This window comes from Rattus rattus, chromosome 2 (genome assembly GCF_011064425.1).
Source record: "Rattus rattus isolate New Zealand chromosome 2, Rrattus_CSIRO_v1, whole genome shotgun sequence".
Classification (NCBI taxonomy): Eukaryota; Metazoa; Chordata; class Mammalia; order Rodentia; family Muridae; genus Rattus; species Rattus rattus.
The window spans coordinates 185634417-185661116 of record NC_046155.1 but is presented as its reverse complement, the minus strand read 5'-3'; the positions used below and the strand labels follow the sequence as shown (position 1 = coordinate 185661116).

Below are 26700 nucleotides of genomic sequence, written 5' to 3'. Positions count from 1 at the left end.
GAGTGTCTTCCCCACTTTTTCTTCTATTAGTTTTATGTGGAGGTCCTTGATCCACACAGACTTGAGCTTTATACAAGGCAATTCTTATCACCTTGATCCATTCTGAAGCTCTCTTACAAATTTTTCCCTGTGTGTGTATCTGAGTGTGTTTCTGTTTGTCCCTAACAGAACACAGGGAGCATGAAGTAGAGAATTGAAATCCTGATGTGGTCTTAGCAAATGACTCTAAGGGAAAATGTTTTATTTCTTTCTTTGAGTCTACACATATGCATCATTGGTGACATAGAGTTACTCTCTAATATGTTTAATCCCTACATATAGCAGATTCTATTAGATTGTGACTTTTTTCTGTTTTCTTTGTCTTTTTTGCTTTCTAAAAGAAACAACAAACTTTCAGTAAGGAGAAACAAATAGCCCTGTCATTTGAAAAGTGAACATGTGCAGAACCCTGTGCTTTAAAGACAAACCCCTAATTCTTCATCTGTTTCCTTAGCTCTCACCTTCTTGCAGAACTGGGATGCCTTTTAACCTGTCACAGTCATGACAGCACAGCTTGATCCTCAGAACACACCAAAGAAACCTGGTCCTCATGATAATTGTAAAAATTCTATTATTTTAACTAGAATCCCTAAAGAAATGGGTAACTCTGAACTCTATTTTCTTCAGCCTATGCAGATGGGCCTGGGTGTACACAGTGAATTGTAGGTAACCATCAGAAGACAATCTGTGGGTAAATGGCTAAATACTGTAGCATATATGCTAATTTTAGTTCTTTTTTTCATTTTTAGAAAAATCTAAACTGTTTTCCTAAGTGGCTGCTCTGGTTTTCATTCCCAGAAGCAGTGTATAATAGTGTCCCTTTCCTAACATTTATGTCAGAATTTGTTATGTATCCTAATGAGGGTCATTTTAACTGAGATGAAATGGGATCTTAAAGATTTGTATGCATTTATAGTGGCCTATTGCCAACATGTGAAGTACCCAAGCTAACTGTACAGCCTAATAAGAAGATATGAGTGCACACGCATATATTGGGCCTACCGACATTAAAGGCCTCAAGGCAACTACATTGAAAAATCTACATGAAATAAACAGATATCCTGTTTCAACCACGTACGAAAATTATACCAATATGAAATAAATAAATAAATAAATAAATAAATAAATAAATAAATGGATAATTAAGTATATCAACAGTAAAGCAGTAGTAAATATACACCCATTGGGGAAAACACTAAGAAACAGATTGATTCATCAAAGAATTTTTTCAAAACATCAGAGAATAATTGATTCTGAATCTAAAGTATCCCTTCATGTAAAAAGGAATCAAGGCTTCCAGACTCTTTATGAAGCTCGTGTTACATGATAGCATAGAAAATGAAGACTCAAAATGAAGGTAAAGATTGATGTGATCTTTAGTAGTAGTAGTTGTTGTAGTATTTCCACTTCACATGATATACCTCACTTAGTGCACACTCTCATTCCCAACTTCATTACAATCCTAGACCATTCTTCTAACAATTCTTCCCCCTTTCTCATTTCTCTCTCTCTCTCTCTCTCTCTCTCTCTCTCTCTCTCTCTCTCTCTCTCTCTCTCTCTCTCATTAGCAAAATGGCAAAAATCACCATCATGTGGAGAATGTGATAAAGTGCAAGATGAATTTAGTTCTAGGTCGTTAGTTGGGCTGACTAACCCTCAACTTCCTAAGACATCTATTCCCTTTCAAAATCCCGAGTTTTTCAAATGTCTTCCCCCAAGGCAAAATTTCAGATATTTGACTGATAATAGTGAAGATCTGAGAGAAGGATGCAGTTGGCTTTTTAGTGTCACTCCATTTGGATAGTTATGAAAATAATTATCCAGCTTTCCAGAAAAGCTCTCCAGATTAAGTTGTGTCTAAAATTTATTTTACTTCATATAAGTGCAGAATGCGCACCTTAAATTTCACTTCTACCTTTAAAGGGTGCTACTTTCACAGCGTATTTTTTTAATTCATCATTTCCTTTGACTGAGCCACCAAGCTCCTCTACTTTGTCTTCAAGCCTAATATTCTGTGTTCTGCCTGTTTAATTTGAGACATTATTAGATACTGCAGTTTTCATTTATTGCCTCATTTCAGTTTGGACTTTATCGATGTTTCTAACTGCTTATTGAATTTAATCTTCATATCCTTAGTTATTCTCATTTCCTTTGGCATTTGCTATTGGTTTATTTTTTGTTTGTTTTGTTTTTTGCTTTTGGGTTTGTTGTTGTTGTTGTTTTGCCCAGAAATCGTTTTGTTCCTGTCCTTTTTGAGTTCATTCCCATGATCTACCTGCTTTGACCTCTTTGAATTTGACCCTGGTTTTTGAGTTCTGTATTCTGGATATAATTTACAGTGCTTTCCTTAAAGGACACAGTTCAAGGTTTTGTTATTGTTTTGTTTTGTTTTGTTTGAGTCAAGGGCATTTTTGTTTTAGTTTTACTCTTCTGTTTGAGAATGGAACAAAAATCAGAATTTACGTTGTTGGCTGCTTTTGTTGTTGTTTTTGGTTTTGTTTTGTTTTGTTTTGTTTGCTGTAGCCCAGAAGGCTGGTATCTCAAGATGAAAAGTTAGGTACAATAACTTCTATTTGAAGGACTCATAAGCCTATAGAGGTAAGACCTGGGTGTAGCATTCTATAGATCTAGTTCTAGACTGGATGTCAGCGAGCATAGTGGGAGACCGCTGAGCGAGTGCAGCGCAGCCTGACAGAAGTGTGACAGGCTGCCCAAGACTGAGTAGGAGGGATCTGTCTCTGAGCGGCGGGGATGCTGATCATCAGGGTGACGAAGATTTTTTTTAAAAAAAAAAGAAAAGAAAAGAAATCGGGTGGACTTGGAAAACTAAGAAAGAGAAAGCGCTTAGGAGGGGCAGGTTTAAAAAAAAAAAAAACCCACGTAACCGGAACCGGCGTGTGGTGGGCGGGGCTAGGGCGGCGCTCCAAGGAACCTGGACAGAGTGACAGAAAAATCCACCATTCACTGAGGGACTGGGGGAATTGCGAGGTCCGGAATCCGGGGTCCGGGTAATGGGCTTCTCTAGTAGGACGTGAAAGTCTCCCTCATCTACAGGTGCGGCTTGAGGTGTCCTGAGCAAAATCATCAATCAACAGCGCCATAGCGTGAGCAGCAGCCCCATGGAACGCCCAGGTCAGAGGAGCTGCGGGGCTTGGAAACCTTGTGGAAAACAGGGGTGGAGGCTGGTCAAAAGGATGCTTCTCTCACAGCTCTGTCATAGACAATCTTACCTTGGATATCCTACCATTGTCGGGAACTTTGAGATCCTATGAATTGGGGTTTATCGTCATTTTTGCATTTATTTTATGCTGGCCAAAATATTTTCATAAAATAATCTGCTAGAGCATTTGCATCATCAGTTGTCTGCAAGCAGGATTCTCATTGTTTTGTAGCAGTTACAAAGCTGCTGGAATTTAAATTCATGCATGCTTGCTAACTTCTCTGTTCTACCACTTGCCTATTCCAGACGTTGTCCTTTGCTCCTGGGACTGAGCACGGCAGAAAGCTTTGTAGATATTATTTGCACGAAGAACCAGTGTAGATTTGATTGAATCAGAAAATACACTGTGACAGCAAAACATGTAGAGGTTCCTCCATTTTGTATTCCTGCTGAGACCGTTTCCAGGATTATCTAAAAAAAATTATTTTCTTGATGGAGAATCCCATGTAAAAACGACCCAACTGTATTCTAGAAACTATAGGTCAGGATGTCCTAGCTAATCTATCATATTTAGGCTTTGATAAAAGTGCTTGCTTTGGAGTAACCTCTTCCAGCCAACCTTTTATCCTAGCTGCTGGTGTGCTAGAACCCCCATCAGGATGGCTAACCTTCTATTTTAGCTTCTGTTAAAAACTGCTTGCTTCAAACTGCTTACTCTGCAAAACTCTCCCAGCAGCTGCCAAACAAGATGCCTGGATTAGATCCCTGTCTTTAAAAACATTATATTCTGGACACTCACAGCCACATTTAGGTCCCTGACCACTTGGGTGTGGTCTCAGCTGCCTGAAATAAAGAGTGGGCTATAAACTGTTTGAGTGGTCATCTCTGGTGGGCTACCCATAGCGGTACTTGCAGTTATGGCTGTAAATATTAACATTTAGTTTGCAAATTTTACTCCCTGTTAATTTTCTGTCTTGAGAAGTAAGCACTCTATAAATACAGTATTCAAAATATAAGTATACAATTCAGAAACGTATAATTATATGATAAATTCGTAGGTCCAGGCAAGTGCACCGTGGCTGCTCGGAGAGCGTATCAGACCATACGATTTTATAGTTAGCAAACTGTTTAGATTAAAACAAATTAGAAAGCATCCTTTAAATAATTGTGCTCACTCACCTGTACACCTGTATCAGAGTAATGACTCCTTGGTTCACAAAAAAAAAAAAAAAAAAAAAAAAGAAAAGAAAAGAAAAAAGGAAAAAAAAAAAAACCTCTGCCCTTGTACTTGTGACCAAACTGTTGTCTGGCTTTTGTCTGTTTGTTTTAATTTTTCATTTCAGGATTTGTTGATCTTCAATGCTGTGAAGGTGAACTTGGTTCAGCAGGAATGTGAATGGTTAGACCTTGCTCACAGAGTTTTTACAGAGATCTCCTGTTGGAGAAGTGCAACAGTCTGGTTTCTCTAGGTGAGAATAGTTTTCTTGCAGTCTTCCTTGTTCTTCCTCAAGGCGCTGGGAAAACTACCCTGCACCTGTGTGAGCAGTGTGTGATGAGTTTTACATCTCACAGAGTAAAGTGAAATCCTCAGAGAATGACAGACACTTTTCATGATGTTTTCTCCTTTCGTCAAACATATTCTTTTGACAGCTGTGAGCATTTTTCATTTTTCTTTCATGAAAAGTTCCAGATACTTTCTGAGGAATCTTTCTCACATGCAGGTCTCATACTCCTCAGCCAGTCCTGCTCATCTGTGAAGTAGAGGAAAGAGCCCTAGATGGTGAAGAGAGGAAACTGTAGCAAAGGATGCAGGTATATTAGAGGGATGGAGGAAGGGATGGGGAGGGGCTCAAGTAACAGTAGAAACAGGACATGAAATCGGCTTTGCCATATTCTATTAAATTAGAAATGAGAATAGTCTCAGGATTATTATCCTGTCATGGGTGTTTGAAGATTCTGTATGTATTAATACTCAAAGGCAAATAAATTGGGCTTTGCATGTGAGTGATGCTTTCCCTCTTCTATTCCCAGCTCTGGTTGTGTCTTCATACCAATATTACCAGGCTTTATTACTATAATTTTAATGTAGTGTTTAGTTAGAACCATTAATACCTCTTGGTTTTTTTCTACTCAGAGTTCATGAAATATTTTGTGTTCCTTCAGTTTCTGTGTCTTTAAGGATTAATTTCTCCATTTCTTAACATTACATCTGCCAGATTTTGATAAGTTTTGCTAAAAACTTGTACAGAGAATTAAACTCTGACTATATTGCCTTCCCATTGATATCCCCTGTCACCTATCTCTATGTTCACTGTCCACGGTTTGTGTATCTATAATTCTTATATACTTTGAAATCACCTCTGTGTTTGATCCTTCTCTCACAATTTTTGAAGTTTTTGTGGTTTCTCACAATTTTATAAATTTTGCAAATATTTTCTCTATTCATATGAAAAATATCTGTGCGCTCTTGATTCAGATTTCTTAGAATCTTTACAAAATACAAATATTCCTTTATGTTTCTTCTCATGCTTGAACATATGTTCAGTGAGTCAGTAGTCACATGACTTCTTCCGTTTTCTCTCTGCTGTTGATGTCAGCATTCCTGGTTTGTAGAGAAGACACTTATTAAACATTGATCACTACTAGGTTTGAAGACTTGTTCTATTTCTAAGACCACAGTAGAACATGCTACTTGAATGTTGAGAAGATTTGGGCAGCTTCTGCTGCTGTGTTCATGATTCCCTGGAGACCTGCTAGGTGTTTTTGGTTTTCTGTGTTTTTCATGGTTGCCTTTCTCTAATGTTCAACATCACTGAATGGTGGACACTAGAGCTTCCCTGAATCACTCTTTATGTGCTTCTACAGTTCTGTCATTGTATTTGAAAGTTTGTATTATAGAATGCATTCAAATTGAGCACATACCTTTCAGAAAATGAACTGTTTGATCATTTGTTAATAAGTTTGTTTTATAAGTTGATAGATTTGACTTTTTCTCTTGCTTGCCATAATTATAACAAACATTCTTTATGGCATATCTTTATTAAAAAGTTCCTTGATTCTTAGCATTTTATATGTTCTTATATTTGAAGTAGTATGTGTATGTATGTGTATACATATGTATACACACATATATATACATATATAAATATATTTATGAAAAGTATATAAAAGCATATGTATAAATTCTATAAAAGTATATATTATTACATATATTCTAAATATAGTGCAGACAGATATATATATGTGTATATATATATATATATATATATATATATAGAGAGAGAGAGAGAGAGAGAGAGAGAGTGTTTGGGGTTTTGTCTTTTGAAGCAGTATTCTATTTTCATATTTGGTTTGGGGAACAGTATCCACATATATTTCAAGAAATCACTGAAAGGAAATATAAACAAAACATTTTTGTTAATTTCTCCCTATTCTTATGTCTCTTTTCCTCTTTCTCCGTTCCTTTCTACGTCGTTGTTATTTTGCAGTATTTCCTTCCTTTATACACTTGAGTAGTATCTTGTCTAGGTTTTCTCTTTTCCCTTGTTTTGTTGTTCGAGAAGCTGTACACTGAGTTGCCTGGTGGCTCAGTGAGTTTGATTCCCACTGACATTGTATCCCTGTGTTCTTCTTCCTCCATTGTCTCCAGGTTTTGATATTGTTTAGGACTTAAGTATAGACCCTAAATAGACTGAGCAGAGACCTCAGTGTATATTAGATGGTCATTTTCTTCTTGGCTAAACCTGCAGAGTATGTACTATGTACATTTCAGCTGCTTTAATTGCTGTTTAACTTACCCTTATGTTTTATGCTTATTTATTGATTATAATAATATTTATTTGCATTTTTAAATTCTTCATAAAATCTGTATTTATAAGGAAGTTTGCTAATAAATTTATCCATTCTGTAGACTGTTTCATCATACCATTTCCATGCAGTTTTTAATTGCATGCAGTCCTGTTTGTTGCTTCTTGCTTTTGTGTCCTATTAATTTGTAGTTCTATTCAAAAACTAGGTGCCTATGTACATATATGGACTTGTTTCCCCTTGTGAAATAAAATTTCCTCTAAAAATTTCACAATTCATTGAATTGGACACAGTTTCTTTCTTTTATGATACTTTTCCATATACCATTAGTTGATGAGGCTGTCTATTCTGTATCATATGTTTTTGTCATCTGGGTGGGAGTCACCTGCTGGGGCTGGTTCTGGATATGGTGTACCCTTTTCTGCTGCTTCCATGGTACAGTTGCCCCTGTAGGTTTGCAGGATCTTCTGAAACCACAGCTGATATAAATCAAGCTTTGTTCTATGTGTCTGGAGTTGCTCTGAACTCTTAGAGTCTTTGTGCTTCTGTGTAAATTTGTAGAAGCCTCTTTACTGTATATATGAAGTAATTCGAGGGGACACTGATTACCATAGATTTTGAGTTATCATGCAAATTTTATAACACCATTATTTTTATAATAATATGTCCATGCAAAGTTTTCCCATTTTGTATCATTCTCAGTTCCTTCAGTGAATTCAAGTTTTCATTTTAGAGGTCTCTTCTGCTTAATTAGCTTTTCCTTTGTTTTCTTCAAATTTTCTTCTAACTCCCTTTTTGTTTACTGTTCAGTTTTCATTAAGTCAATAGAAGCAATAACAGAAAGTGTAAAACTTCTAATTAGATGGTTAGATCAATGATTTTCAAAGGCCTGCCTTTAACTGGGCATTGATATCTCCCTTAAATTCTATCAGTTTAAGTTACGTTTAATTTTTATAATTAACAAATATTAACATCTAATCACTGCAAAGTTTAATCACTCACAATTATCCCCACCACACTCACTCTCTCCCCCTTCCCTGGTTAGCCATATTTCTTTCATTAGACACCCTCATATTTCATGTATGATTTTGGGTGGGTTTAGGCTAGGTACCCAGGCCATGTGCTCATAATCTAAACTGCCATGTCACATCACAAGAGTTTTTCATACACCTTTATCCTCCACTTCTTAAAATCATTTTTGTCTGCTCATTGGTCACATTGCTTGTGGTTTATATGTGGAAAGTGATTCCTCTAATAGGCTGTGCAGTCAGCAGTCAATTGTTCTCAGTTTTTGACCAGTTATGAGTCTGAAATAACTGATGCTCTTTCAAAACAAACTTTCTTTGAGCCATGGTGAAAGAAGCACCAGGCTATGGGTACGAACTGAGTCATTTCAAAGAAGTTTAAGTATTTGTGCATGTAGGAAAATGTCAGTAGTGGATTCTTTCCCAGGACCTGTGACCTTTCTCATTGGCTTTTGGCCAGCTTCCCGATAACATCCGTTTCCTTCTGTGGAACAGGGCTGTGATCAAACCTAAAAGCGTTTTTCTTACCCACAAAAGCATCTTGCCACTATGACACCTGAGGGCATCCCTTGCCTGGCAGGTTAGGAATTTTAGCAAGGATACAAATCAGGGTGTTGCCATTCATAAATCTGGCCCCTGCTCCAGCTTTCATAGCAGCTTTTAACACTAGGGAGTTTACGATGGTTTTAGATGCTGTGAGTGGCCTGCTGACTTCTCAGTCTCTTCTTATTCTTACAATAAAAACAATACAACACACACACACACACACACACACACACACACACACACACACACACACACAAGTGCTGTTGTATATGGATTATACAGCTTATTAGTATTATCAAATCTGAGCAATCTCATGGGTATTTAAAGTCCTTGGATTTCAGAGTTTTATTTCCTTTGTTGACTTCCTTTCTAACTCTCTCATGTTTTCTCCATTACATTTTTCTGGGTCCTCTTGAACAAATTACTCACTGATGGACTGTGTTGAGTTAGTGTGGAGGAAGTGGACACTCTTCTCTGTCCTGATTAGAGAGGGATGATACCAGTTGTCCTTCTTTTGTAGAATTAGGTTTAGCAGTGGCTCATTGTATTTATTATGTCTTTATTACTGTATGCGCCTTTTCACATTCTTCAGAGCTTTTATTCTAGCAAAATGTGATATTTTGCCCAATCCTTTCATGAGGCTATTGACATGGTCATATTTCTTTCACTAAGTGTGCGTATTTGGTGTGTTAAAGTTGATTAGATTGTTGGTATTGAACGGTCCTTTGTTCTTGATATGAACTCAGCTTTTGTTCTCCTTCCACGTTCTTTTTGTTTGTGTTTTCTGCACTAGTCTCCTTTTGTCATTAGTATAAGTTTTACCTAAAGGAAAGGAGAGTGCCGTGCTGAATCTGTCCAGTCCTTTAAGAGGAAACTCTTCCTGCCTCAGTCTCAGTACTTCCTTAATTTCTGGTCTACTTTTATGATACAGAAGAGTGATTTGTTCATTTGTTTCTAGGAATTCTTCCTTTTCTTCTTCAATTTTTGTTTATTTGTGTATGACTTTCCTCAATACTCCAAAGGCCAACACTGACGTCATTGGCATACATTACAATGTCCCTTTTCACCTCTAGTCCTAATTCTTAAGGATCCTTTGTATTAGGTAAATATGCTCCCTCAGTACTTTTATTTCATCACAGAAATGTCTATTCTGTCGAATCATTGTATTATCTTTGACTCTATGAATTTCTACACAATCTTTTTAAATACCTTTCTATATACTATTTCAGATTGACTTGTTCTTATCCTTGTAAGGCCTCAGGCACATAATTACAGACAAATGTCTTTTACAACCGTGACTTCTTGCTGCCAAAGCTTCTGAGCAGGTTTTTGTCATCCACACCTATGTGACTGTCTGTTATGACCTTGTACTTACCTTGACACCCTTAAGAACAAAATTATCCTTATTGTTTCATAAATTCTGTGCTACCGTTCCTTGATGTAAGTCTCCACAGTAGCTAATTAAGGAACAGTAAACAAGGGGCTATAGAATAGGCTCAGCAGTTATGTTGCCCTGCAGGTTCCAGACTCAGTTCCCTTTACCTGCATGGATACTGACACCCTCCTTTACCTCTGGTTTCAGAGGATTAGTTGCTCTCTTCTGGTCATTGGAGGCACTGCTTGTAAGCGGTACGTAGACCTTTGTGCAGGCAAAAACACTCACACACATAGAAAAAGAAAAAGAAAAAAAGAAAAAAAGAGAAAAAAGAAAAGAAAAAAAGAAAGTAAAGAACAATAAACGATCTGGAGGTATTGTATAAGGTTTGAAGATAACAGTACAGGAAAGAGCACAAAATTGTCACTCCTAGTGTAAGAGTCAGTGTGGAGCCTGGATGTATTACAGGACAGCTGATACCTCCTATCAACATTGGAAAAGTTAGGGATAATACCTGTGTAGGATAAATAAAGTTGTTTGTGCTTATGGAACCCAGAGCCAGAGAACATTCTGTACCCTTTTTAATGTGGAAGCAAAAGGTTTATCATACTGAATATGTAGTTAGGATCACAGCAGAAATTTTTGAGAGGACCCTCCCTAGTTGTGGAAGATTTTATAGGACAGGAAAGTTCAATGATCCAGCATCCCATCTACAGAAAAGTATGGAAGGAAAGTGAATTGTCTCAAGCACCACAGTTTTGTTTTTATTCTGTAGTGTAATAACAGGCCTAAGATCTTAAAAGCTCTTTATTGAGATGTGATGTAGAATGGGAATGTTCCCACTCTAAGTTGTTCATGATTGCTAAATAGGATTTGGGATTCAGGAGTGGGTATTTATTATATCCTAAGTCACACATAACCCTTCCACGCTGCTCATATGTGAAGGGCATTGAAACCAAACACATCGAGTGACATTGTCATTGTCAGACTCACTTCACTGCAGTGGTTTCCAATTGAACATCAAAATACCCTGTAGGTCTTGCACATTTTTGTTTCTGATGAGAGTTAGCTGCATGTGGTGTAATCACTGGAGCTTTTGACCTTGCTGGATATCACCTGTGTCTCTATCCTGCTGATGAATTTCATGTTGCTACTGTGAATTTCACTGACCTTCTCATATAACCACCTTGTATTGAGAGAGGAAACATACCTTTTCTATTGCTGCTGATCCAATCCTTTTTACTTTAAAAATAATGAATTCTCCATTTGTGTGTCCTGTTTTTTCCTGAGTGAGGTTAATGGAGATTAAGTTAGGTTAAGTGATGTCTTAGCTTGGGTTTCATTGCTGAGAAGAGACACCATGACCAAGGCAACTCTTATAAAAGAAAACGTTTAATTGGGCCTGGCTTACAATTTCAGAGGTTTAATCTATTATCATTATGGTGGGAAGCATATCAGTGTCCAGGAAAGGCAGAACGCTACATTTTGATCCACAGGCAGCAGAAGGGGACTCTGATTCCATGAGTTGAGCTTGAGCATAGGAGACCTCAAAGCTTGCCTTCACAGTAACACACTTCCTCCAAAAGGTCACACCTACTCCAATAAGGCCACACCTCCTAATAGTGCCACTCCCCATGGGCCAAACATTCAAATACATGAGTGTATGGGGCCAAACCTATTCAAACCATCACAAGTGAGTTTTTTTTTTTTCCTTCCCCAAACTGGAGAGATTCTCTGCAATTTCCTCATAGTGTAGCTTTCTGGGCTATATTCTGTTATCTTTGTGTTGCTTTAACTCTGCTTCTGATACTATACATTTCCTAACCTCCTTTACTTATTACTCTTCTTGCTTAGCTCATTGAGTATCTTTTAAATTCTTGCAGGAATTCATAAATACCAGCAATCTATTTCTAGACATTTATTTGAGTTCTTTCCTTTATTTTTATCTTCAAACACACTTGACCATTGTTTGCCTTTGACCATATTGTTTCGATTTTTTGGAAAACATTACAGTAACTCCTGAAATCGTGAGAAACAAAATATGTCTTTCCTATACTGGGTAAGATCAGTTGGAAATGAAGTTACTGGTAAGTGACATCTGCTCTCCCATACTTAACCTAAAATTCTTTAAAAAGAAATCATGGGTATGTCCTTTAATTATCAAGAAAATTATCAGAGATGACATAAATAAAAATTTGATATGTGATGTGCATGTGTGTGTGCATGCGTGTGTGTGTGTGTGTGTGTGTGTGTGTGTGTGTGTGTGTGTGTGTGTGTGTGTGTGCGCGCGTGCACGCCAACCATAACTATGTAAACTAAAAAAAAATTTATCCAGGCATGTAGAATGGAGGTTTACTTTGCAACATAGGATTAACAAGGATATAACATAGTTAAATAAGCCAACAGTCTTAACACATGTTACAATCCTAGTTCATTTGAAACTATAAAATTGTTTTCCACAGAGGAAATCGGTAGCAGCCAGAGATGGAAGGAACTCAGAATTGTCATAGCAATCATTGATTGTCAACTTGAGTGTATTAAGAATTGCCTGGGTTCTGGTGAGACACATCAGAGGTTAAAAGTGGGAATTCCTGCAGACATCATGGTTAATACAGGAACAAAATACAAGAAGCAAGAAGGAAAACTCCATTCAGCCAATTTAGTTGTTGCTGGTTCAAATTCTAGAAAGTCTGTCTCCAGCTGGTTTATTGTAAACCCATTTAAACACAGTACAGTTTGCAAAAACATTGTCTTGTGTGATACAATCCCTGGTTTACAAGAAAGTATAATGGGGTTGGGGTTGGGGTTGATTTAGCTCAGTGGTAGAGCGCTTGCCTAGCAAGTGCAAGGCCCTGGGTTCAGTCCCCAGCTTCGAAAAAAAAAAAAGTTAAAAGAAAGCATAATTACATAAAAACTCAATTCAAAGTACATCCTTTCTTCCAAAAAGATGGATTCTGGAGATAGATTACTTACGTTAGAGTAAGGGTCCAGAGAAGGAACTTGTGTGGTGTTGGTCATCCAGATCTTATATATAATATAGAGGTCAGCAGACTGTAAAATGTGTGTGGCATCTCTCCTAAGAATGGGTTCTATGAACTGAGAAACAAAGATAAAGATATCGATAGAGCATGAGTCTAGGATGAATATTCTGGGGTATTTGGGTAGTCTGGCACCTTAGTTAGTAACACTCACCAGGTTATTGACATCAACTCCCAGCTCTCTTGGGTATGAAACAGGTAAACAGGTAAAATTTGTTTCCTTGTTTGAAGAGACAACCCTGTTTGAATAATTTTCTTGTTTTCCCTAGTGATCTGGAACAAGGACATTTATGCTGCCAACATCTCCCATCTTTTGTTTTTTGTTTTTTGTTTTTTTTTTTTTTTTGAGAAAAGACACTGGCTATAATAGAGGCCAAGTTTAAATGCATTACCTCTTAGTTAGTCTAATATATGTAAACATAAGAGAATTATAAAAATATGTAACAGAGGACTGAAGAAAAGGGAGAGCCATCTTAACCTGATGGCCATTCAGAGTTCACTTGAAGATTTTGTCTGTCTCATTATGTACATCACTAATTTGACAGTCAATAGTATGGGAAAAATCTGACACATTAAAGGAACACATGCCAGGGTATTGTTTCCCATCAAGACTGTGCTCGAACAACAATAATCTACAGTTGCTCTGGTTTGTAAAACTGTGATCCTTAGTTCATTCATCTATAGATGAATTTCTGCTAATATTTTTGCTGTAATAGTAGTTTTACTAATCATACAGGCCATTTTGAGACTTCCCTGTGTATTCCAATAGTGATTCCTGAGAACAGTGAAAAAATTCCATTGTGGCTGTAACCATTACAGGATCCAATTGAAGTAAAGAATCATCACAATTTTCAGAGTGCTCTCTTAATTCTCCTGATCACTGAAAAGGTTTACTGAGCAAAATGAATGCAGTACATCATTTTCCACACCTTTATAAACAATCAATAGCATGGCCAAACAATATCATACTGTCTCCTATCACAGAAGAGTCTTCTATTCCCCTGACCAAAAAAATTTGGATTCTGCATCGATAATCTGATAAGATTTTTTTTTTTACTGTAAAGTGCCTTTTTTTTATTAACTTGAGTATTTCTTATATACATTACGTAGTTTTTATGTGGTTCTTGTTGTTTTCCAAAAATATCCATTTGATGCATTAGAGTCCTACTAACTGCCCAAGTTATCAGCTTACTTTCCCTCTTGGGGTGTCTCCTCTCGCTGTATTTGTCATCTGCCATCATAGGTTTCCTTCATCCTCTAGATGTCCTAGTCAGAGACATTAGATCAGTAATATATTCATGTTCTGGAAGGACCTAAGGAAAACCTCTCAACCTCCACTCAATATTAAAACATCAGGTCCTTTCTACTGATTAGTTTCTAAGTCTTCTCATTTAACTTTTTGTCTTAGTTGGTGTTCTATTACTGTGAAGTGACATCGTGACCATGAAAACTCTTACAAAGGAAACATTTAATTGGGGTTGGGCTGGTTTACTGGTTCAGAATTGTAGTCCATTATCATGGTGGGAAGCAAGGGTGTGCACAGGAGACATGGTACTGTAGAAGGACCTGAGAGTGCTCTATCTGTATCTGGAAGCAGCAAGAAGAGAGAGTGACACTGGGCCTAGCTTGAGCTTCTGAAGCTCCCAAGCCTACCCATAATAACACACTTCTTCTATCTAGGCTACATGTCCTATTTCTTTTAAATGATGCCACTCCCTGTGAGTATGTGGGGGCCATTCTTAATCACACAACTACATATACTTTAGACTGTGTCTCTATTAGGGACAAAATATTTTGGGATATCACAAAAGTCATTTTCCTTTACAGTGAATAATAATTTTTTAATTTAAAGTTAGCATAGTATGTGAGGATTTAGATGAGCATAATTAGTACCCCCTTTTTACTTTTGAAATTTTGCCAGCTATGTATTTGATTGTGTTCTTCCACAATAGCTTGACCCTGTGGATAGTAAGAGATGTAGTAACATGATTAATATTTAAATTCTTAAAGTCATTTGGTAGAATAAGGGCCATTATTAGTATTTAATTGTAATAAGAGTCCTCAAAAGGAAATGTATAAAGAGCTGCTCAACAGTCAGGTTACATATATGCCACAATGATATTTTCCTTGAATCACCAGGCCCCCATGCCAGACTTGGGACTATGCTCTGTAGCTGAATAATTAGCGAAAAGCATTATGCCCTCTTAGCACATATCTACACATACCTGAGAGCAGAGATGGTCTCATGCACAAACAGTTGTCGTTTCAGATGTCATTCTAATATCCATTATGAATTATGCACTACTAACTTAGAATTTTGTATAAAATAATATCTATATACTATAAAATATTTCTTCCCTTAGAGCTGAGGACTGAACCTAGGACATTTCACTTTGATAGACAAGAACTCTACCGCTGAGCTAAATCTACAAACAAAGCTAAATAATGATTTTAATAGAGGATTGGCTCTCATGAGCCTTCTTTAATGACGTCCCTTACCAGAGTCTAATCATTTATCAAACCAAAGGCAACCACAAAGTCAGTTATATAACAGTGGTCATTGGTATTATTAGGTATTATTATTTGGTACCTTAAAAATTTAGGGCAATTTTAATTTTGAGCTTAAGAAGACTTTTCTATTAGGCCACAGGATATTCAGAAGTACCTGAAAAATAATCAGAGAATATCCTGAAAAAGAAAACAATTGGGTTTTCCCATGCAAAGGTGAAAATGAAAACTCAGCTGATACTGTAACAATACCAAAGCATAACTATTTCATGGAAAACGAACTTGGTAGAAAGCTCTAGGCTCTCTGCATTTTGTAGACCAATTCTGATATAGCAAATTCTTAGGCTGTACCAGAAATAATTTTAGGTGAAAATTTCCAAGTAAATATAATTTTTAATTCATTTTCTGACTTATTAGCTCCTTCTGACTTCCAAGGGAATTTGTGAAACATGCAATTATGTTTCTTGTCCAACATATTACCCAGAGGAAATATACTTTTAAATTTTTCTTTATTTTAATTTATTTATATTTTAATTTTAAGTTTATTCTAAGTATATTTATATCGTTATTCTTAAATTTTTGTTGCTTTTTGCTGTGGTAGGCTTAACCATGCTTTTGTTTAGAGGAATGTGGATTCTGGACTAGAAGAAACAGTGAACACTTTAAGTGGGGTTTAATGGGCCATTTTAGTAGGAACAGTGGTGGTGAGGGTTATTTGAACTGTGGCTCAAGAGGATTCAGAGGGGAATTTTAGTTTCTTGCCTATAGACATTACTGTAATATTTTGGTGAAGGATACATTTGCTTTTTTTTTTTTTGTCTGAAGAGTCTGCCTGAGGCTAAAATGAAGAGATTTAGATTAATTGCATTGGCAAAGAACACTCAAAACAGCCTCCTTTCTTGTTACATTTCTTATAGAATATAACAAACTATCTCCAGAAGACAACTTAAAGATTTTATTTAAATCCCCAGTAGTGATTGACAGATAAGAATGTATCCAATTGACATGACGCAGAATTTCTAATTTGGCTTTTTTAGTTTATTTACCATTAAAGTTAAGCACTCATTTAATGATTGATTAGATGATTAGGAGAACAAGTTTCCATATAATTATTGAGCAATACATCAGGAAATGTAATCAGCTTTGGCTTAAGTTCTTTGTGTCCTAGTTGCAATTGTTACTATGCAAAATGCTGGGCCCATTGATCCGTCTATATTGAGTTATTCCCAGTGTGAGAGAAGGCAAACACAAAATCAAACAAGCAAATGTATACATATATATACATTTTCTTGTGCATACATACACACACACATATATATATGAAACACACACACACGCATGCACACACACACACACACTCACACACACACTCACACACACACACACACACATATATATATATATATATATATATATATATATATATATGTATGTATGTATATGAATGACACAGCCAGGCTCTACTTACCATTCCTTGAAATTCAGGTTTTTGTCTCAGTGCTTCAAGATAGGCCAGACCCTAACCTTGGAAAAAGGGGTGGGGATGAAGTGCTTTTAGATCCAGTCTGCTTGCTTGGGATGATGAACCACAAATACACTGGAAGAGCTGGAATGTTTGCAGAGTCCATTTAGCCTACATTATGCCAAATTATGTTTGGCAGAAGAAAAATCTCTCTCTCTCTCTCTCTCTCTCTCTCTCTCTCTCTCTCTCTCTTTTATTTATTTATTTATTCATTTATTTATTTAAGCTCTGAATCTTTTTGGGGAGATTATAACGAACATTTCCATAATTATACAAAATGTGTTGTTGCATAGGACTCAGAAGAACCCGTATTAATTTCATCCTCTCACTTATGATTGTGAATTCACAGGCAAGAGGCTGAGTTTCTTGGACCCCTAATTTCTATTTAAAGAAACTTTTCTTACCTACTCCTAGGATTGAGCTCCTCACAATAACATTTGTGATTTTTCTGTGACGGTGTGACTGTTTCCATATCTAATTTTGTGGAACATGTCAGTATTTTGCTGATGGAATTTGCATTGATTCTGCTGGTTACTGTTAGTAATAAATCATTTACACCACATTATTTGACAGTCAGAGTGCATGGCAGTCCATTTCCTTTTGTGCTTTTCTTTTCCTTTTTATTTTTTTCATGGATGCCTTAAAATTTTCCTCATAGAAGAGAAGTCATCATTACTTACGTTTATTCCTAGTTCTTGGTGAACCTACCACAATGTGCTAAATTTTTAATTTATTGCTCAAATTGTCATTATATAATTTGTAGGAAAACTAGTCATTTTGTGCATTAGTTTTGCATTTTTCAATAATAGTTAAAGCACAATTCTAAGATTTTTTTCCCCATGGTGTCTGTGGGAAGTTTTGTATGTAACTTGATCATTTAAAACAAATTTGTTGCCAACTTCTTTACCTGCATCTCCTTTCTACTCAGCCTTATTCAGATTTCTCAAGCTCACTCTGGAGTAAATGAGACTAGAGAGCACATGCACCTTCCTTTCCTTAGAATGTTCTTGTCAATGCTCTTCCTTTTTCTCCCTTGGCACTGTGCTGTAGGCCTCTATATAACACACCTGCCTTTTACTGTGTTGAGCTGTGCTCCATTTCTTCCTATTTGTTTTAGGAGTTCATCTCAAGGCAAACTTGTTAAACTTTGTCTCAGATATTTCCATGTCTACTGAGATTTTCATACTACAGGATTTTTATTTCTTACAGTATTTTAAAAATATACACTGGTTAGTAACATTCCTGGTAGTATTTTTCTTCCCTCCAGTTAGAATTAATGGTTTGTTGTTTTTGTGAGTTGGACAGGGAATCTTACTTCCAGCTCTCTTCTTTTTGTCATTTCTTTATGCAAAACATTTTTATTCCCTGTATTATCATGGATAAATTTTCTCTGATTTTTTTTATGTATAATTTATCTCCAAATGTGAACCTTAGTGCTACTTGAGAGGATGATCTCTCTTATTTCATAACTTCTTCAAATGCACTTTCATCTCCAGGGATTTCTGGATGTAGTGATAAGATCCACGGTTATTTCCTTTAATTGCTTTAAATATATTCATCCCGCTTTTCTATATGTAAGAACATTGACAGTAAGCAACTCAGATATCTTTTTTGTTTTGTTTTGGGAGCTTTCTTATGTGGTTTAACATTGTCAGTAAAAGAATCGTATTAATTTTAGCTTTTTACTTTTGACATGTTGATGTGAAATGTCAAGAACTCCAGTATTTGTTCCTGAGACAGAAACTCAGAGAGGAGCAACAGGGAAAATGGCTGCTTCTCTGATAGATGTGCCCCAGGTTAGTGTTGTATTCACATTTCCTTGAAAAATGTTTTTTTCAGTGAAACCATGCAAGCCTGCCTCTGGTAAAGTTATCTAAAGTGTTTATTTCCTATGACTTTTTTTTTCCTCTTTTTCTTCTTTTTTAGTTAAGATTAAGCCTTTACATTTTGTCGCCTACATACCACAGCCTTGTCCCATTGTATCCTCTCTAGATTATTAGTGTAAGCCCACATATTTTTCATGTACGTCAGACCTGTAATTATGAGTGTAAATTCATATTTCCATTGTAGATTATGATCAAAGAAATGTATCATTGGCCAGTTCCTACACAGTATGGACATTTGTCCTTATATATTAGTGAGGAAGGTAGGTTTAATGTGCCACATAGGTTGCATTTCAGAGACAGTAAGGTTTCCAAATCATTTTATGCAAGTAGCCACGGAAACACATAGACATTTTGACCAACCTCACTGAGCAATTTATGGAACAGTAGAAATAGAAGAGACTCACTGTCTTGAATCCTAGTAGTAAATATTTCAGTACCCTAGAGAACCCATATGATGGAAGGAATATATGGCTTGCTTTTGCTATAAAAACTGATGTATTTTTGAGCAGATGCAAATTGCAATACAGTGGATTTTCTTTCTGCTATTTGATATAACGTGGATTATGAGGGATCACGTACCTGTGGTGTATCAACATCTGAAAATTGTTTGTCTCAAAAGAGGTTCTCCTCATATCCTTTTCTTGATTCTAATGCTCAGTGATAAGTTCTCAATTGGTAGATTAGTATTTTCTCTTTTTTATTTTAGTTTTCACACAAAGTGTAAACAGTCCTTTTCCCACCTCTATATTACATCATGTAGAATCTATTAGTAAAAATGTTTTACAGATAGTGACCTGTTTCTATGTGTAATTTTGAAGCATAAATCAATGTTGCTTTTAATGATTCTGCTCTCTTCCTTCAGAGGTGGAAGACCCCTGCCACCCTATACGTTTCCTTTCCCTGAATCTGTGTATTACATAGGTAGAAATTCTGCAGAGATGTTGCATTAAGCAGGTTTCATTTCTTACTTTACAAAGAAAATGTCTTTACTAAGTATATGAGTATTCATCTACATGAGTTTATGTATACGACATTCTTCAATTGATAACCATGGAACTCAGAGGTTGGCACCAAACCCTTGGTATAGGGGTAAAGCACTGAAGTAAGAAGTCATGAGTGTAGAGAAAATTAAATTGTATTTGTCTGCAGGAACAACAAGTTCCCTTTACCTCTGAGCCATCTGTCTCTTCCTCAGGTTTACATTAAATTATGTGTATTCATGATGGAGCCCTTGTATAATGTTGTATCTTCTATTTTTTTTTTTTTTTTGGAAAATGAAAGCATCATAAGTGAAAATTATCTATGAAATTTAAAATAATTTTAGATGATTGAGTGCAAGTATGGAAGAAAAGAATAATACTGAAATTTAAAAATTCAAATTTACAATTGAGACAATCACATGAATAATAATATATTCAAAATTAATGAAGAGTTAAAATTATTCTCACACAACCTTGTAAATCACAGAAAATATTTCTACTTCATCTGAATGCATTGTAACATAGGATATTTATTCTGACTACTCTGTAGTGAACCTGCATATGGAATTTATGAGATTGTTATTAATCTTTATTGGTTTTGTTGACTTTTAGAAAAATGTAGTAATATCAATGTTGTCTAATAATGATTTTTCTGTACCAGATTCTATGTGTTGTTTAGAATGTTGGATATATGCAATGATGTTATACTCCTTACTGCTAAAAACAATAATAACAGAAAACCTCCTTGACTATTCATCCATGAATTCTGCGTTCTGTATTCTACCACTTTGTTTTATAGCATTGTACTTGTGCCACAGAATCTCAACTGAGCATGTTAGGATTAAGTCAGTGTGCTCTCTCTCTCTCTCTCTCTCTCTCTCTCTCTCTCTCTCTCTCTCTCTCTCTCTCTCTCCATTTCTTTCTTTGTTTCTGTGTGTACCCCCACCCTGACTCCACCTCTGTCCCCCTGTCTGCATGGTGATTTCCTTGGCCTCCGTTCTTGGGACTGGTGAACAAGAGAGCTGTCCCCCAAAACCTGTCTTTATATTTTTTTAAAAAAGGAGGAGAAGAAGAAGAAGAAGAAAGGAAGGGAGGGAGAGAGGGAGGGAGGCAGGGAGGGAGAGAGGGAGAGAGGGAGGGAGGAAAGGAGTCTTGTGAGGCCCAGCTGCAAGCAGGATTGATCCAGTATCCAAATTTGAGCAAGATTGATTTTGGAAGCATAGTTTTCCTGACAATTTTCTACCTGCAATAAGACAGTGTGATCCTGTTTGATATTAACATAGCCTTCATAAAAGTATATTCTCACAACTAGACCTCAAATTTGTGTCTTATATGCTCTCCAAATATGCTAATTGTGAGTATAATGTCATTTCACAGAGATAGAAAATATAATATAGAGTATGAATATTCTAGAATATGTCTTTTGTTAAAATTAACTTCCACTTTTACTTATGGGTATACTTCTCAGAACATATACATGAGTAATATGTGTTCCTATTTCCTGTAAAGTTCAGAAGAGAACATTGGGTTCAGTTAAACTAAAATTATAATCTATTGCATAGTACAAAGAGGGTGCTGAGAACCAAACTTGGGTTCTCCAGAAGATCAACCACGATTCTTAATTTATGAATGATCTCTGCAGCCTTGTTAGAAAACTTTTATTTATGAATACTTTTTGTCTATATCACAAAATTGTCTAATTGTTAAGGTCTCTTTTACATAGGAAAGCATTTTGTCAACAGCACATGGTAAATGGGTTATTTTCCATTACAGGATCTATTAACATTCAGAAATGTGGCTGTGGACTTCTCCGAGGAGGAATGGGAATATCTAGACTCTTCTCAAAGAGCTCTATACATGGATGTAATGTGGGAGAATTACAGCAATCTAGTTTTTGTAGGTAAGAATGCTTTTTTTATAGAATTCCTCACTCACCCTTTGTATTTACCTACCTTGTACATATATAAACTCTCTGATCTGTCTAGAAACTACCAGAAATAAGGAAAATTTCTATAATTATAGCCATAACTACATTTTTCAGCACTCTCAGCAGTAACAACCAATCATATGCGCTGTAAGATCCCTCCACTCTATCTAGTTTTTAATCCCCAGTTCAGAGTTGAAAGAAACCTGAATATTCAAAGCAATGAAACTCACTATTGTGCAACAAGTAGTTGTTGGAATACTTTGATTTTACTCTTTTTTTAATAGAAATAAAAAAAAGAAAAGATTTATTCAACATGGTCACAGTAGGAACAGAAACAAAGAAGTTCCAGTGGCCCAAATAAGGCAGTTGTCAGGCATTTGGGTTAATTAAAGACAGTAAGCTATTTACCTATTTCCGATTTAAAAAAAGAAGAAGAAATTTTAAAATACGAAAAGAGTTGTTGGTGTGCAGGTTAGAATTTTTTTCTTTTTTGTTTTTTGTTTTTTGGTTTTTTTTTTCTAATAAAAGGTCTCTAGTCCTAGTACTGCATGATTTTTAATTCTATCTCTAGGGAAGATGAAGCAAGTGGATCTGGTGAGTTCCTGGCCAGCTTAGGTTACATAATGAATTCTTAGCCAATAAAGGCTATATGTTGTGACTCTCTCAAAAACACAAATGACAAAAAAAGAGAAGTATTCTCCATATGATTGTTTAGAAAGCTTCTTTCTCATATTGTATTAATTTTCAGTCACCTATTTGTTCAATATTCTACAACATAGGCAGATTAGATGAGAATGAAAAGACTATTATTGACCCTTTCAGTCTGATAGAGATCAGAGTGGAGATTCCTCCGAGCAACCATGTTATAATAGTGAAACACAAATGTCCTCTACTGAGAGCTCTATTTCTATGAATTGCTAGGTTTTCTTTGAGAGTTTAAACTTAGGAAGGCATAAGTTATTGAATCTGTTCAATCAACTATCAATCCTTATTATCCCTAATTTGCTAATTTTCCAGAAAACCATTGCATATGTGGTAAATATGAAGAGGTCGTGGATCAAAGCTCAAAGCATATTGTCTATCAGCATGCAAATATCGAAGAAAAGTCTTACAAATGTCATGAGCTTGGCAAAATGCTTTATGATTCCTCCCAAAGCTTACATTACAATACAAGTGATACTACAGAAAACTGCAAGATATATGGGAGTGATAACCAATGGGATCATTCTATTGAATCATTAAACCTAAAGGCACATAAAAGTAGGAACACTGAAGAAGAGCAATACAAAGATTGTAGGGAGCATTTAAATTTGTGTTCCATCATTGGCCCATATCCACAAATTGACACTGGAAAGAAAGAACACAAAATTACAGAGTATGATAAATTTTTTGACTCTAAACATAAACTCATGATAAAACGAATGTGTAGTGGAGAGAAACCTTACCAATGCAGAAAATGTGGAAAATGCTTCAGGGCCTATTCAAGTCTCTATAGACATCGGAGAACTCATCCTGGAGAGAAAACCTATAAACTTACAGAATGCAATAAGTCCATTCTATATTTTTCACACCAAAAAGTACATTATAATATCCATTATGGAGAAAAACCATACAAATGTATAGAATGTGGCAAGTGCAATTATCATTCATCAGGCTTTGAAAGGCATTATAGAATCCACACTGGAGAGGAGACTTACAAATGTTATGATTGTAGAAAATCCTTTATCTGCTATTTAGGTTTGAAAAATCACCATAAAATTCATGGAGGAGAGAGGCCTTATGAATGTAAGCAATGTAGTAAGTCCTTTTATACATTATCACACCTTGAAAACCATTACAGAACCCACCGTAGACAAAAACTTCACAGGTGTAATGAATGTGGCAAATCCCTTTCCTCCTCCTCAGGTCTTCAAAGACATCAGAGAATTCATAGAGGAGAGAAAGCATACATATGTGCTGAATGTGACAAATGCTTCATTCAGAAATCCCAACTTAAAACACATCAAAAAATTCATACAGGAGAGAAAAGTTACAAATGTAGTGAATGTGAGAAATCCTTTACTGTTGGCTCATCTCTTAGAATACATCAAAGAATTCATACTGGAGAGAAACCTTACAAATGCAGTGAGTGCCACAAGTGCTTCATTCAGCAAGCCCACCTTAGAAGACATCAGAAAATTCACACAGGAGAGAAACCTTACAAATGTAGTGAATGTGAGAAATCCTTCACAGTAGGCTCAGATCTTAGAATGCATCAGAAAATTCATACTGGAGAGAAACCTTACAAATGTAGTGACTGCGAGAAATGCTTTATCCAGAAAGCAAAGCTTAAAAAACATCAAAGAATTCATACAGGAGAGAAACCTTACAAATGTAGTGAATGTGAGAAATGCTTTACTGTTGTCTCAGATCTTAGAACACATCAGAAAATTCATACCGGAGAGAAACCTTACAAATGCAGTGAATGTGACAAGTGTTTTATCCGGAAGGCCAACCTTAGAAGACATCACAGAATTCATACAGGAGAAAAACCTTACAAATGTAGTGACTGTGGCAAATGCTTTATCCAGAAAGCCAATCTTAGAACTCACGAGAGAATCCATACTGGAGAGAAACCTTACAAATGTGAGTGTGGGAAATCCTTTTCGGTTGGCTCAGATCTTAGGAAGCATCAGAAATGTCATACTGGAGAAAAACCTTATAAATGCAGTGAATGTCATAAGTGCTTTATCAGGAAAGCCCACCTTAGAAGACATCAAAGAATTCATACTGGAGAGAAACCTTACAAATGCAGTGACTGTGGCAAATGCTTTATCCAGAAAGCTAATCTTAGAACACATCAGAAAATCCACACAGGAGAGAAACCTTACAAATGTAGTGACTGTGACAAATGCTTTATTCAGAAAGATCACCTTAGAACACATCAGAGACTTCATACAGGAGAGAAACCTTACAAATGTAGTGAATGTGAAAAATCCTTTACCGGTGGATCCATTCTTAGAAAACATCAGAAAATTCATACTTCAAGAAGCCTTACCAATGCAATGAATTTGACTAATCCTTTATCCAAGAAGCCCACCTTAGAACTCATCAAAGAATTTATACAGGAGAGAAGCCTTATAAATGCAATGTATATAGCACAGTCTTTACCTGCATCTCACGTCTAAGAAAACATCAGAGAAATCATGCAGGAAACAGAAGATTCAATAGTAAATAGAATGGCATATGCTTTATATGTGCTATGTACTAATAAACCACTAGAGGCTTCACACTAGAGAATCATGAACATGAGAAAATTGAAAACACCTTTGAGTAATGTTTAAATGTTAGAAAAAAAATCAAGATTTCATACTGAGGAAAAATGCTACAAATGTGACATTTGCAGGAAAAAAATGTTAAAATGTTTCTTTTTCAAACTCAAATACTTCATAATGGCAACAAAATGGAGAAGCCTGAAGAATGTTATTTGTGTAATCTAGCAGGTTTTTTTTTTAAACTAAAACATTCCATCCTGTAAGGAAGCTGAAAAAGACGGGAAATAAAAAACTCAGAACATCTTCAGGAAGTACCTGAGATTGACAGAATTTATTGACCTTAATTACTTTGAAGAAACTCATATCTGTCTTGCTGCTTAGAAGACATTTGATTTATTTAGGTAGTAAGATATGATGCCCTTAAACCTGTAGACAGGCTACAAGTGTGTAGTGTGCTCTGGGTGTCAGGTGTACATAAGCTGTATCTCATGCTGGCTTGGAGTTTCATGATGCAACTGTCTTTTAGTCCTTTTTGCTCCTATAAGCAGCTCCATTCTTGTATTTATGTAAGTAACCCCAATAAACCCCATTGGTTCAACAAGATGGATTTCAGTCGCAAGCGTACTTGGTAATGTTATAAATTCCCATTTTTGGCTGAGTGGGTACATAGGAATGTTGTATCTTCTCTGGAAATGTCTCTCATACAACATGTGCTGAACCCATTAATTGTTCCTCCAAACCTGTATGCCAGAAAATCAGTATTAGAGAGAAAACATTTAATTAAAGTACAGAGGTTCTTTGTGGTTACTGTTCCAGCCTCACTACTATGGTAGTACACTATACCATTAAAAGGACTCAACACAGACAGCATGTAAAGCCTTAGGGAGCCTAAGAAAGAAGCTGCTTGTATTCATGGGGAAGAGTAAGAGGTCCTTGGTGAAACATGAAAATATGGCTACAAACCTGTGCTACTGGCAGACAGTATCCAAACTGGGCTGTTTCCATGCATGATTCTGAACTCATGCTTAGACCCCATGATTCAGTCCAACTCCAGTGACCCTCAGAACACTACTGTCTGTGGGCAAATACAAAAAAACAGTTGTGCTATCCTCATGTCCTATTGTGCTTTAGAAACCCCACTCTACAAGCCTCAACAAATGAATTCCTTTTGTTAAATCCTTTATACAAAGCTAAGATTCTAAACATCAGAAAACTTAGCATGAAATAAAGCCACAGAAAATGCTTTAATATTTATATCTACCTTAAATTGACATATAACTCCTTCCATACAAGTATCAAGATACTATGAAGCTTTAAAGAGAGAACTTCTGAAAAAGAGAAGACACACATGCACATATACAATTTAGACATCCCCAAAGGTATGCTGGAAGATCATTTTGAAAAGAAAACATGATGACGTATTTAGTCCAATTCCAAAGCACTATATTAGAATTTTTGAGACTGAGACCAGCAAGACTCAGAAATTTTAGACCCTAGAAAGTGCAGTGTATTGCAGTAAACAAAATCATCAATGCATACATTTTGTTCTCAGTATTGAAAGTAGTCTTGATTAGTACAATCTTGAGTAAATTCAAACTCATTGTTCCATTTATTGAGATCCCTCTGTTTGATG

General features: G+C 36.0%; 1 protein-coding gene across 1 annotated transcript; it reads left to right on the top strand.

Moving 5' to 3' along the window:
- The first annotated feature begins 3017 nt into the window (after nt 1-3017).
- LOC116892785 (zinc finger protein 420-like) lies at nt 3018-25852 on the top strand. The gene is made up of 5 exons (XM_032894658.1): nt 3018-3171; nt 4543-5011; nt 18735-18816; nt 21660-21786; nt 22831-25852. The coding sequence occupies exons 2-5, from the start codon at nt 4977-4979 to the stop codon at nt 24978-24980; spliced, it is 2394 nt and encodes a 797-aa protein (XP_032750549.1). The 5' UTR covers nt 3018-3171; nt 4543-4976; the 3' UTR covers nt 24981-25852.
- The last annotated feature ends 848 nt before the right edge of the window (nt 25853-26700 follow it).

Excerpts from the sequence above, each read along its gene's own strand:
- LOC116892785 (XM_032894658.1), top strand. The coding sequence starts at position 4,977 with ATGGTGAAGAGAGGAAACTGTAGCAAAGGATGCAG. Across the intron at positions 5,012-18,734 it reads AACTGTAGCAAAGGATGCAG|AACTCCAGTATTTGTTCCTG; the intron begins GTATATTAGAGG and ends TGAAATGTCAAG. Across the intron at positions 18,817-21,659 it reads CTCTGATAGATGTGCCCCAG|GATCTATTAACATTCAGAAA; the intron begins GTTAGTGTTGTA and ends TTTCCATTACAG.